This window comes from Ailuropoda melanoleuca, chromosome 12 (genome assembly GCF_002007445.2).
Source record: "Ailuropoda melanoleuca isolate Jingjing chromosome 12, ASM200744v2, whole genome shotgun sequence".
Classification (NCBI taxonomy): Eukaryota; Metazoa; Chordata; class Mammalia; order Carnivora; family Ursidae; genus Ailuropoda; species Ailuropoda melanoleuca.
In genome coordinates, this window is record NC_048229.1 from 9,799,496 (window position 1) to 9,812,932 (window position 13,437).

Below are 13,437 nucleotides of genomic sequence, written 5' to 3' on the forward strand. Positions count from 1 at the left end.
CCCCAAATAAATAAATAAATAAAATCTTTTAAAAAATGAAATATTCTGTGCTAAATGAAAATTAAAAAACAACCAGTTAAAATGCATGGGGTGCGGTGAAAGCAATGCCCGGAAGGAACTTCGTAGCTCTGACTGCATAAGTTAGAAAAGAAGGAAGAGCTACACAGGGAGGGACGAACATGTGGGACAAGGGTGTTTTGAGAAACGGTTCTGCATCATTTCACGAGGGTGGACACGCGACATTATGCAGCGTGAACCGTAACGTGTGTCGCCTCTGCACTTGAGTTCATGACAACGTATCACTACGAACGCATCAGTTGTAGCACAGGTACCACACCAGTGCGAACAGTGGAAAAGCAGGCGTGGAAGCAGAGCTGGGAAGTACGGGAGTGTTACCTGACCCGGACCCGGTTCCGAACTCAGGTTCCGCAGCTCACCCCTCGAAAATCAGTCCTCGAGAGACACAGATGGTGGGAAAGGAAGGGTTGCTCTATTCGGGGAGCTGGCAACCTGGGCAGATGGCGGACTGATAGACCATCTTCCCTGTCCAGGAGGAGCTGGGGGGCTTTCACGGGGAAGGCACGGGGAAAGGGAGGGGGACTGTGGGCAGGAGAAGCCGGTGGCTGGTCGCCCCTCGACAGGACCCCGAACAGGCTGGCTGGTATCATGGCAGCTGTTTTTGAATGTGGTCAAGCCTTATGCCCTGGGATAGTTTGGTCCTTCTCTCCCGGAGACCAGGGGTCTGCAAATCTCAAGGCCAGTCCTTTCTGCTCCAGACCAAGGGGCTTATGTCAGCAAGTGAGGAGTGCAGAAGCTGGAGGCAAGTTATCCTTCAGACGGTCGTTGCGCTGGTATGGGAGCTCTGTTCTTTCTCTTCAATTTTCCTCTAAACCTAAAACTGCTGTAAGAAATAAAGCCTTTTAGTCGAAAGGAAAAATATATATAGCATGATGCTTAAAAAAAAACAGGAATAGGGGCGCCTGGGTGGCACAGTGGTTAAGCGTCTGCCTTCAGCTCAGGGCGTGATCCTGGCGTTATGGGATCGAGCCACATCAGGCTCCTCTGCTATGAGCCTGCTTCCTCCTCTCCCACTCCCCCTGCTTGTGTTCCCTCTCTCGCTGGCTGTGTCTATCTCTGTCAAATAAATAAATAAAATCTTTAATAAAAAAAAAACAAAAACAAAAAACAACTCTGTGTGTGTGTGTGTGTGTGTGTGTGTGTTAACCTAGAAAAACATCTGAAAGGATCTATACTGGAGTGTTTATAGTGGCCATGTTTGAGTTTTAGGATTACGATGGTCTTTATGCTTCCTGCTTTTCTGACTTCTTTTCCACTTTACAATGGGCATATATTGCTGTCAAAATCATAGGAAACTATAAAACAATTTTGTCAGCAATAAAAAAAGACAAAGCAGGAAACCACAAATCCAATTCTAATGACAATTTCTCCTGGGTGAAGCAAGAAACCACAAACGGGTTTTTAGTGACAACTTCTCCTAACTCTTATGGGTTAAAAAGCAACAGTTTCAGGGGTGCCTGGGTGGCTCCGTGGGTTGTGTCTGCCTTCAGGGTCAGGCTCAGGTCATGATCGTAGAGTCCTGGAATCCATCCTGCGGGGCTCCCTGCCTAGCGGGGAGTCTCCCTCTCCCAGTGCCCCGCCCCCAGCTCACTCTCACGCACACCCGCACTCTCTCTCTAATGAATAAATAAATGAATAAAATCTTTAAAAAAAAAAAAGCGCAACAGTTTCAGAGTCCAGCCTGATGCTCTAGGCTGCTGCAGAAAGGACGCAAGCGTAGAAAGTCCTGGACGGAGCTGGCTGGGCAGAGCAGTTCGGGGCTCCCAGGAGTGTTTGCCACGCTAAGCTCCTCCCTTCCACGGAAATGAAACTGACTGACTCAGGCGGCAGGACCCGCCGGCCGAGGCCACAGTTCCCTGCAGCCAGCGCTTTGGCCACAGGCTCTCCTGTCCCTGCCCCCAGAATCATGTGGGAGCTGGAAGAGGTCTCGGCCAAGGACCTGGACAAGTTCATTGAAACCCATCTCCTGCCAGACACACATTTCCGCAGGCAGATCAAGGAAGCCGTCCACATCATCTCCACTTTCCTGAAGGAGAGGTGTTTCCAAGGTGCCCCCCACCCTGTGCGGGTGTCCAAGGTGGTCAAGGTAAGCCCAAGCCTCCCTGCCTGGGGAAGGGGCGGCTGGACGGGCAAGAGGTCCCGCAGAGACAGAGAGAGAGCAAAGGGGTAAGGTCTTTGGGGCTGGTGGTTTCTGATATATCCATACCCCCCCGGAAAAAATTTTAACCATACCTTGTTAGAATAGATTCTGGGGTGAGGCCCTACATCTGTAGCTTTTAAATAAATGCCCTGGCTGGAGTTTATCAACCACCATCCTCAGCCACGTCCATTTCAGAGACAGGAAAACTGAGGCCCGGCTCTAATAAATAATTTGCAAATGAACAGCCAGGCTGGGGACTCACAAGTTCTGCCGAATCACGAGCTCTTTAAGACTCTACATCCCCGAGGGCTTGTTTCTGGGTTTTGTTTTGTTTTGTTTTGTTTTTTTGGACAAAATGGCTTCCAGAGCCCCTCTCCAGCCAGTGGCAACTAAATGTTATTCCGATGGTTTCGTGTGGCTACAGAGTTTAGGTGTTGGGAAGTATATACGCCGTGAAAACAGAGCCGGGCATTGCTGAAAGGGGGTCCGGCACCAGCTGTCTCCATCGCTGCTCGGCTTTTCCGCTTCCCTGATGAACTAGAGTTCTTTTTTCTTACTGAGTGCCATTAACATACTGTGTGACATTCGTTTCAGGTTTACAGTGTATTTTTTTTTTTAAGATTTTATTTATTTGACAGAGAGAGACACAGCCAGTGAGAGAGGGAACACAAGCAGGGGGAGTGGGAGAGGAAGAAGCAGGCTTCCAGCGGAGGAGCCTGATGTGGGGCTCGATCCCATAACGCCGGGATCACGCCCTGAGCTGAAGGCAGACGCTTAACCACTGTGCCACCCAGGCGCCCCTGGAAGTTTGAACTTCTTAATCCCTTTATGTCACTCACCCCCCGCCACCCACCTCCCCTCTGGCAACCACCAGTTTGTTCTCTGTATTTGAGTCTCTGGTTTTGTTTGTTTAGATTCCACGTATGAGCGAAATCATACGGTATTTGTCTTCCTCTGTCTGACTTATTTTGCTTAGCATTATACCTTCTAGATCCATCCATGTTGTTGCAAATGGCAAGGTGTCATTCTTTTTATGGCTGGAGAATATTCCTGTGTGTGTGTGTGTGTGTGTGTGTGTGTGTGTGTACACACCATATCTTCTTTATCCATTCAGCTATGGATGGACTCTTGGCTGCTTCCATATCTTGGCTATAATAGATAATACTGCGATAAACATAGGATTGCCTGTATCTTCTTCAATTAGTGTTTTCATTTTCTTTGGGTAAATACCCAATAGTGGGATTACTGGATCATAAGGCAGCTCTATTTTTAATTTTTTGAGGAGCTCCATACCATCTTCCACAGTGGCTGCACCAATTTCCATTCCCACCAACAGTGTATGAGGGTTCCCTTTCCCCCCATCCACCATGGGACCCACCATTTCTGTGGTATCATGGGCTGGGTAAGAGTCTACGTTTCGAAAGCAGATAGCACCTGCTGGCTGTGAAACTTGGAGTCACTTCACCTCTCAGTGCTTCAGCTCCCTCCTGCGTAACTCCCAGTGCCTGACAGGGCTCTGCAAATTCTATGACGTATGAAAACCACGCAGCATGGGCCAGTCTACAGAAGCTAATCCTGTATGAGATAGTAAAGGTTGGGGAATAAAGAACACAGACGCTGGAACGAGACAGCCAGGGCTTGAATTACACTCTGCCAACTGTCGCTCAGAGGCTGGGCTGCTGTAACCCCTCTCTGAGCACTTGTTGCCCCATCTGTAAAGTGGGAGCTGCTAACAAGACTATGGGAGTCATAGAGTCCTGTGAGCGTTATGGGAACTAAGACTGCTGATGCCCTCGGCGCAGAGGCTAAGACTCGAGAATGTTAGTGATGGTCCTCAGCACTTTATATAGGGAGGCTCGTCTCAATACCTGTGAGTTCGCATTCTCCTCATCTGTTTTAGGGTGGCTCTTCAGGCAAAGGCACGTCCCTCAGAGGCCAATCAGATGCCGATCTTGTGGTCTTTCTTAACAACCTCGGGAGTTTTCAGGACCAGCTTGACAATCGAGGAACGTTCATCTGGGAAATTAAGAGGCAGCTGGAAGCCTGTCAAAGAGAAGAAATCTTTGAAGTGGAGTTTGAGGTCGGGAGTCTGCAATGGCAGAAGCCCCGAGCCCTCAGCTTTACGCTCATGCACCCCCATCTCCACGAAGGGGTGGAGTTTGACGTACTGCCCGCCTTTGATGTCCTGGGTAAGCGCTCGCACACACACACACACACACTTTCTGCCTTTGTCCTGAGTCAAAGCTTCTGTCTCTTTTCATATTTCTGAGCAGAAATTTCCCACAATTGGAAAGTCTTACCATGAGGGGGCATCCCGGCAAAGTGGGGAGGAGATCTCAGAATGAATGAGGTCATAACCAGCCACAGGAGCGACCTGAGACGGCCAAGCGGGCACAATTTGGGGGCAAGACATTTTTCAGGGGGCTCCCGTCGGGCTGGCTGCTTCTCCTTGAGACTTCTCTTTCTGAAAATGAGGCAGCACAGATCCGCCAGGGAGCCGATAGGTGAATTGCATCTTTTACCCCAAACACCAGGAGGCCTCGCTAAACTTATGCCGAGGGTTGGAACTTCTAGATAATCTGCAGAAACATTTGGACAGGAAGCATCGCCTCTCGGAGGCTCGATTTCCCCGTTAGGAAAACTGGTTAAACCAGGCCACCTCGGTTGGGCTCTTGCTGTGAGGATTAAATGATCATACATTAAGCTCTTACAGGGCCTGGCACATAGGAGGTGTTCAAAAATGTGAGTTCCCCAACTGTGTCCCGAGGCACCCCAGGGTGCCGCAGCGAAATAACTCACAGGGGCACATGGAATAGTTTGGATTTTAAATTTTGGAGGGAAACACCGTGACCGCTATCAGACACCACACCAGCTACTGCTGTTCCGTTGTGCTGAACTACATACATGCAAACGGGGTGGGTTTTGTGGTTGTTGTTTGGGTTTTGTTTGTTTGGTTGGTTGGTTGGGGGGTTTTTTTGCTTTTGTTTTTGTTTTTGCTTTTTTGGCATAGGGGGCCCGTGAGAATAATACCAAAACTCTGAAAGCACCAGGAAGTGAGAAAGTTTGGGAATCTTTCCTTATTGCCATGTCCGGGCGTTGGGTGCCGGCACTCCATTGGCTACAAAATATAAGAGGGGGAGAGAGAAGGGGAGGAAGGACGTGCCAGGCACAGGAGACAGTGCAAGCAAAGGCCTGGGGGAAATCAGGATGTGTTGGGGGAACTGCAAGACGCTGAGGATGAACGGAGGGTGGGGGTGGAGGGTGAGGAGGGAGTGGGGAGGGCGAGGAGGGAGTGAGCTGATCCTGAGACGCCTGGAGCCTTGGCCATGGATTTCTCCTGAACACAATGGATAGCTGTGGAAGGGTTTCAAGCAGGGTCAGATTTATGTTTTAGAAAGACAGCCCAACTGTGGTGTGGAAAATAGATCGGAAGAGAGGTAAGACCAGAGGACGGAGATGTTCCATCAACAACGATAAGCACAGATTACCCACTGAGCACCTGCTGTGGACCAGGCACTGCTCTGTGGCCATGAATGAGCCAAACAAGGACCGTCTCTCCCGGTGCTTGACAATAAGTACAGAAACCAGATAAACGGAATGATACCTGCTGTGACAAAAACCTAACAGGATTGATACAGTGCAGAGCAATGGAGGGTGGAGGGCTCATTTGGATGGAGTGATGACAGAGGGCCCCCCCGAGGAGGTGACATCTGAGCTGAGGCCCAAGGGATGAGAAGGAGCCCACCATGGGAAGATCTGGGGTTTCCAATAAGAGGAAGCCACGTGTGCAAAGGCCCTGAGACAGGAACGAGCTTGGCATACTTGAGGAAGGGAAAAAAGGCCACGTGGCATCTGTGGCAAGGCAGCGAGGTAGGAGGTGAGATGGGAGAGGTGGCAGGACACAGATCCCATCCCATTTCATAGGCCATTGTGGGGACCCTTTATTCCAGATGTTGTGGGAAGCAAGAGGCCGTGGGACCAGGTTTCGAAAGGCCTCTCGCTGGGTGCTGGGTCAAGAACGGGCTGTGAAGAAAACTGAGGAGGCGGCTGCCGGAAGTCCTGGTGGGAGAGAGGGGTCATGGTGGCCTGGATGGGGTGACAGCAGGAGAGCTGGGAGCAGGGAAGGCTGGGGAAAGACTCCAGGCCCCCCTGGCTCTGGGCCTGCTGCCCCTTCAGCTGCACCCCACGGCCAGCAAGCTTGTCGCCCCAGAGCAGCTGGAAGAAACTCAGAGAAGCGCTGACGTCTTCAAGTTACGGATTTGTCCCTAACAGGTCAGTGGACCAATAACGGCAGACCTAACCCTCAAGTCTACATCGAGCTAATCGAAGAGTGCCAGGACCTGGGGAGAGAGGGGGAGTTCTCCACCTGCTTCACGGAGCTGCAGCGAGACTTCCTGAGGCAGCGTCCAACCAAGGTGAAAAGTCTCATCCGTCTGGTCAAGCACTGGTACCAAAAGGTAGGTTCCTCCTGCCTGGGGAGCGGAGGAGGGGGAGAGTTACAGAATAGAGGGAGGGAAGGAGAAGAGAGAAGTGTGGAAAGGGAGAGGGAGGAGGGGAAGGAGAGAGAGGGAGGGAGCTGAAGGGAGAAGGGTGAGGCGGCAGGAAGGGGAGAGGAAAGGGGGGAGAGGAGGGGATGTGTGGGGAAGGAGGGATGGAGGAGAAGGGGATGCGGAGGGGAGAGAGGATAAGAAGGGGAGGGGCAAGGCCTGCGACAGGTGCCGGTGGACCCAGGCTGCCTCCTTCCTCCTGGTCCTTCCCAGCTCCGGAAATGACAACCCCAGGCTTCCAGCGGCTCTCACCTAAACCATGGGTCTCACTGCACTGTTTCACACGGGCTCCCCTAGCCCGCCAGTCGATGAGTGATGTTGCTCCTGTATTTAAAATATAGCCAATTGCCCCCCCTCCATCACTCTTACCCTGGTCCCAGTCATCTCACGAGGCTCCCGGGATCTGCCCTCGACCTCTCTGCCCTTCTGGCCATGCCGTCTTCCTTGTAGTTCCTCCAAGAGGGAAACTCTGCTCCAGCCCGTGGGTTTGTCTGTCTTGTAGTTCCTCCAAGAGGGAAACTCTGCTCCAGCCCGTGGGTTTGTCTGTCTCCCCTCTAAAAATCTGCACCAAGGAAGGCATCTGTCTGTATGGTTCATTCACTGCTGTATCGCTCCGTGAGTAACTGTCGAATCAGCTAGTGACTGCCATGACCACACACACACACACACACACACACACACACACACACGCACACACACACACTTCTGGGCACTTCCGGGCTGTCTGACCTTGAACAATGCACTTAACCTCCCTCCGCTTCTTGTTTTCTCCTTTGCAAGGAGTAACGAGGCACGGGAGTGAACCCAGGACGTGGTTCCTGGCATAGCTGGTCCTTACCTGTGTGGTTTCTTGGAGCCACGCCAGGAGCACACGGAACAAAAGCTCACACGTACCATGTGCTTCCCTTGTGCCAGGCTCGTCGTAGCTCAGCTTTTGTGGCTGTGATATGCATTTCTGTTTACTTTCAAATAGACTGTATCTTATTTAATGTTTATGGTGAGTCCATGCACGGAGCAAGCCTAGGTGTTATTCTCAAACCCGTATCGCAGAAAGAGAGTAAGGGTCAGATAGCTCTTTCAGCTAATAAGGAGCAGCACAAAAACTTGAATTCGAGCCTTCTGACTTAAGACTTTGCCTAATATATAATATACATTTTATAATATACATGTATGTTTTTGGATGAATAAATGAGTGGAAGAAAGTAATTAAGGGTAAACCTTCCTACTTTAAAAATAATCTTTAAGGGGCGCCTGGGTGGCTCAGTGGGTTAAGCATCTGCCTTCAGCTCAGGTCATGATCCCCGGGGTCCTGGGATCCAACCCTGCTTCCTGCTCCCTGCTCAGCGGGGAGTCTGCTTCTCTTCCTCTCCTCCTGCCTCTCTCCCCCTCTGCTCCTGCTCTGTCTCCTGCACACTGTCTCTCCCTCTCTTTCAAATAAATAAATAAAATCTTAAAAAATAAAAATAAAAATAACCTTTAAGGCAAAGCAAGACAGTCCTTGATCTGCTAGACCTCTTAGTTTTCTGTTCAGGGAGATCTGATCACGGAGCCTGAACATCTTAGAACTTACAAAAGTGGTTCTTGACAAGTATAACACTGCCCCCAAGGATACTGAAAATTCATGAGGACATTTTTGGTAACCATGGTGATAGGGGGCAAGGACGCTACTGACAATTAGTGGAAAGAAGCCAGGAATAGTAGTTGTATTACAATGAGCAAGATAATCCAGCACGACAAGGGAAGTGTCCCTCCCCCCCTCTCCCTGCCTGCCTCTCCTCCCCCTCCCCTCTCCCTCTCTCTTCTTTTCCGCAAAACGATACAGGAATCTCCCCATGCTTTAACTCCACTCACCACCACCATCACCACCTGCAACTTACCTGCCACTTTGTTGTATGTTTCGAGTCTCGATATTTTCATGTGCTGCAAAGCATTACTATTATTTTCCATACTAGAGCTCATTTTATCTATCCACGTATTGACCACGTTCTTCACCCTCAGCTCTTTCCTACATCTGTAACCTTCCTTCTAGGATCATGTTCCTTCTTCCTGAAGCATGTCCTGGAAGACTTTTTTTGCTGACGGTCTTCTGATGATGAACTCTTAATTTTTGTTTGCCTGAAAAGGTCTTGATTGTACCTTTATTGTTGATGGGTATTTTTTCTGGGTTGGTGGCTATTTCAGTACACGGAAACATATCACTCCATCTTCCGGGGTCACTAGTGAGACGTCAGTTGTCAGTCTAACTGTGGCTCCTTTGTAGGTAATCTGTCTTATTCATCTGGCTGCATTTATATTTTTCTCTTTGTCTTTGATTTTGTTTCATTTCAGTCTGAGGTGTCTTTTTTTTAAAGGTTTTATTTCTTTATTTGACAAAGAGATAGAGAGAGCCAGAGAGCACAAGTTGGGGGGTTGGGGGGGGATGGCAGAGGGAGAGGGAGAAGCAGTCTCCTCGCTGAGCAGGGAGCCCAAGGTGGGGCTCGATCCCAGGATCCCAGGACTACAATCCGAGGGGAAGGCAGACACTCAAGCAGCTGAGCCACCCAGGTACCCCTCAATCTGAGGTGTCTTAATGATGATTCCTTTTTCACTTGTCCTGCTTGGAGTTCATTGGGTCCTTCACTGGGATTCCTGAATCTGTGAATGGATATCTTTTGTCAGTTTTGGAAACTCTCAGCCATTCTCCTAAAACATCATCTCTCTCTCTCTTCCTTGCCTCCTGGAACTCCAATTAAATGTATGTTAGACCTCACTCTATCTTCCAGTATCTTTACACTCTCTTCCACATTTTCCATCTTTTTGTCTCTCCATGCTTTATTATGAATAGTTTATTCTAACACTCTCTCTAATTCACTAATTTCCCCCTTAACTGTGTCTAATTTGCAGTTGAGTTATTAATTACAGTTATTGTAAATTTTTGTTTAACAATTTCTTTTTTTTTTAAAGATTTTATTTATTTATTTGACAGAGAGAGACAGTGAGAGAGGGAACACAAGCAAGGGGAGTGTGAGAGGGAGAAGCAGGCTTCCCACAGAGCAGGGAACCTGATGCGGGGCTCAATCCCAGAACCCTGGGATCATGACCTGAGCCGAAGGCAGACGCTTAATGGCTGAGCCACCCAGGTGCCCCATTTGACAATTTCTGTTTTATTCTTTTATAGATACACTAAGTTACTTCTTATGGCTTCTAATTTCTTCTAGTTCAAGCTCTTTTATTTCTGTAAACAGGATGTTTCTAGTTATTTTAAAGGCTCTATCTGATCCTTCAATATTTAAAGTTTTGGGGACTTATTACTATTTTCACTTTTTTTGCTGGTTATTACTGTTGGTGTCTTGTTTTCTGTGTGCCTGGTTGCTTATGTGCTGGTCATGGTACTTGACAATTATTTGTGAAATCACTTGAGGCTTTGGGGTTTATATCTTACTCCAAAGGGAATTTTGTTTGGCTCCTAGGAATGCAACAAGTTCTTCCTCTCAGTTAATTTTCACAGTATCCTTATGAGCTTGGTGCTATTATGACCAGTCACCTGGCAGGTGAGAAAAATGAGGCTCCAAGAGTCTAGGTTGTCTTCCTGGAATCAGACACCAGGGGAGCCAGGACTCAAAGCCACATCACTCAGAATCCAGAGCCCAAGCTCTTAACCCAGGAGTCAGGAAACTTTTTTCCACAATGCCTCAGGCAGTAAATATTTTTTAGAACTTGTGGGCCACATGGTCTCTTGTCACAACTACTCAACTCGGTCACATGAAAGCAGCCTTGGCCTGCTGCACTGAAATGTTATTTACAAAAGCAATAAAGCAATTGTAAAATTGTAAAATCAATAAAGCAATTTGTAAATGTTATTTACAAAAGCAAACAAACGGCAGGCTGGACTTGGTCTTTGGGAACTGTGCTTTATGCCCCAGCTGGACAAGTGCCTGTTCCTGATTGTTTTTCCACTTCTCAGTGTAAGAAGCAGCTTGGGAAGCCGCTGCCACAGCAGTACGCCTTGGAGCTCCTGACGGTCTATGCCTGGGAGCGCGGCAGCAGGCAGACAGAGTTCAGCACAGCTCAGGGGTTTCGGACCGTCTTGCAATTAGTCCTGAACTACCAGCAGCTCTGTATCTACTGGACGAAGTATTACAACTTTGAACACCCGATTATTGGACAGTACCTGAAGACGCAGCTTGCAAAACCCAGGTACTCTATCTCCGCACGGGTTAGCTCCCCACGTAAACGAGCCCCTGGATACAGCTGTGGCATGTTGGAGATGAGGGCTCCCCATCTGCTGGTCCTCCTCTTGCGCTCAGCCTTTTACTGGTGCCATCTGATTTAAACGAGAGGCTCCAACCCTGTGAGGCAGGAGCTCCGTTCCCACTGTACAGATGGGTAAACTGAGGGTCTGAGGGGTAAGGAGCTTGTCTTACCCTTAACAGAAAATGAGTGAAAGAGCCGAAATGTGAACTAAAATAACAGCTAGAGCAATAATCATAATTGCTCCCAGGGATTAAGAGCTTGCTGGAAGACTAATGCCCCGGGAATAGCGCCCAGCTCCTGCCCGAGTCCCAGCCCGTGCCAGCCTAGTGTTTTGCCCTGCCAGGAGCGTCTGGATTCCCCAGATACAGCCCTGGTTCCTCACCTTCCCTCTCTCACTGTTACTCTGCAGGCCTGTGATTCTGGACCCAGCTGACCCAACGGGAAACGTGGCTGGTGGAGACCCACACAGCTGGTGGCGGCTGGCAGAAGAGGCCAGGAATTGGCTGCATTACCCGTGCTTTCTGAAAGGCGATGGGTCTCCAGTGAGCTCCTGGAACGTGCCGGTGAGACCTTCTGCTTCCTCCCTGTCATCCTCCCCCCACCCCCTCTATGCAGCGTGGGGCATGTAAGACTAATGCATTCTAAATTAACAGTAAACAGTTATGGTCATTATCTGATACGTACGGACCTCTTATTACGTTCCAAGTCCTGTGAGGAGCATTTCGCATGTTTTGAGTCTCCATCCTCCCATCATTGTCTCGTCTCCATTCTCCCATCATTGTCACATCTCCATCCTCCCATCATGTCCTTTGAGACAGGCCTGTCCTACTCTCCTCATGTCGCAGGTGAGGAAGCAGGCCTAGAGAGGTCAGGTGACCTCCATTCTCTCCAAAAAACATTCTCTAGAGAAATTCCTCCTTGTTAGAAGTCACATAGTCGTAGAGTCTCAGGCTATGCTCCGTTTTTTCAGTCATCTTGGCCCCATTCAGAGGGTTCCTGGGATTTGCACATCCCTTGTCCAGGCTTCATTCTTCAGTTCACATGACCCTGGCCAGAGGCAACTTTGTCACCAGCCCCAGCGGGCTCATGCCTCTGTGAATAACAATAAGTAATAACAGCCACCACTTCCTGAATATTTGCTTTGTGCTCAGGTTCTGTCCTAGATGCCCCGTTATTTCCTTAAATCACCACAACACCCTTTGAGGTGTGTTTGCTACTCCCAATCTCACGTTCGAGAAAAGGAGGCTCAGAGACCGTTATCTAGGGAGTGGCGGAGCTGGGATCCAAAGTCAGTCGACTCTAATGCCAGTGCTCTGCTCAGCCCTCCCTGTGTCACCCTTGCTGTGTGGGCACAGAGAGAAGTCCAGCGGGGCTGGAGCCCTGCGTCCGTCTCAGCCCACCCCCTGGAGCTCCAGCGGCCTCCAGACTTGCCCTGCTCCAGTCTGGGGTGGTCAGGCTTTCAGACCCCCACGTGGACCCGTCACTGAATCCGGGCAGCTCAGGAAGGGGCACAGCCTTGAACGTGGGGCTCTCTGTCATCGAGGCAACCCTAAAACGGCTGACTGCTGACGTCTGTCTGCTGACCCCCTCCCCAGCAGCTGAGACCTCTTTGTCCTTTTTCGAGGGAGATCCAGGGGGCATGTCACACAGTAGCCACCATAAATGCTCACTGAGACCCGCTGCCACGGCGGAAGGATCAATGCTCCGATGTGATCACGTGCTTTACCCTTTCAGCTTGAAGAAGACAACGAGGACGATTGGTTCACTTGTGAGCACAGGATGCATCAGTTCCAGGGGACCGGATGGCACCCTGTACCAGCTGGGAGGAGCCTCAGCACAGGCATGACACCAGCCACTGCCCAGAGGGAAGATGACTGGATGTGTGCCATCCTCTGAACGCCAGCGTGCCTTAGGGGGAAGGGCTCCAGAATCATCCAGGCCAGCCCCCTGTTTCAGGGGTTGGAGGACGTCCCTTGATCCAGAGGGCAGAAGACGGCAGCAATACCGACAGTGAGTTGGTGTCAGACCTCAGACCGGAATCCAGGTCTCCTGCCCCCCACCCCTCCCTTATTCTATGCTCTTTACCCTCTCGTGGCTACCATTGCCCTGCAGCCCCACCCTGCCCCAGCCTGTTCGCTGACAATCATCCCTGAGAGACAACCAGAGAGCCTCCGTGTTCCTGGTGGGTGGCTTATAGTCCAATTTACCATCAATAACAATAAAAAAGAATAGGAAATACCGTGTGTTGGGCGTTTATTAACTGTAAATCCCATAGCCAAGAGCTATATGTATCTGTGTGTTATATGTGTGTATATGTGAACGGATTCAACTAGAAATATGTATTGAGTACCTACCGTGTTCCAAGCATTGTTCTGGGCGCTGGGAGCACAGCAGCGAACGAAACAGACCCAAACCCCTGCCTCCTGGTCTGACATTTGA

The 13,437-nt window shown here is 49.8% G+C and overlaps 1 protein-coding gene across 1 annotated transcript; it reads left to right on the forward strand.

The window, feature by feature from the left end:
* Nucleotides 1-1,888: 1,888 nt before the first annotated feature.
* Nucleotides 1,889-13,237, forward strand: OAS1 (2'-5'-oligoadenylate synthetase 1). Its single transcript, XM_002925243.4, has 6 exons — nt 1,889-2,164; nt 4,119-4,407; nt 6,491-6,675; nt 10,709-10,941; nt 11,408-11,561; nt 12,733-13,237. Exons 1-6 carry the CDS (start codon nt 1,985-1,987, stop codon nt 12,892-12,894), a joined length of 1,203 nt encoding a protein of 400 aa, XP_002925289.2. The 5' UTR covers nt 1,889-1,984; the 3' UTR covers nt 12,895-13,237.
* Nucleotides 13,238-13,437: the final 200 nt, after the last annotated feature.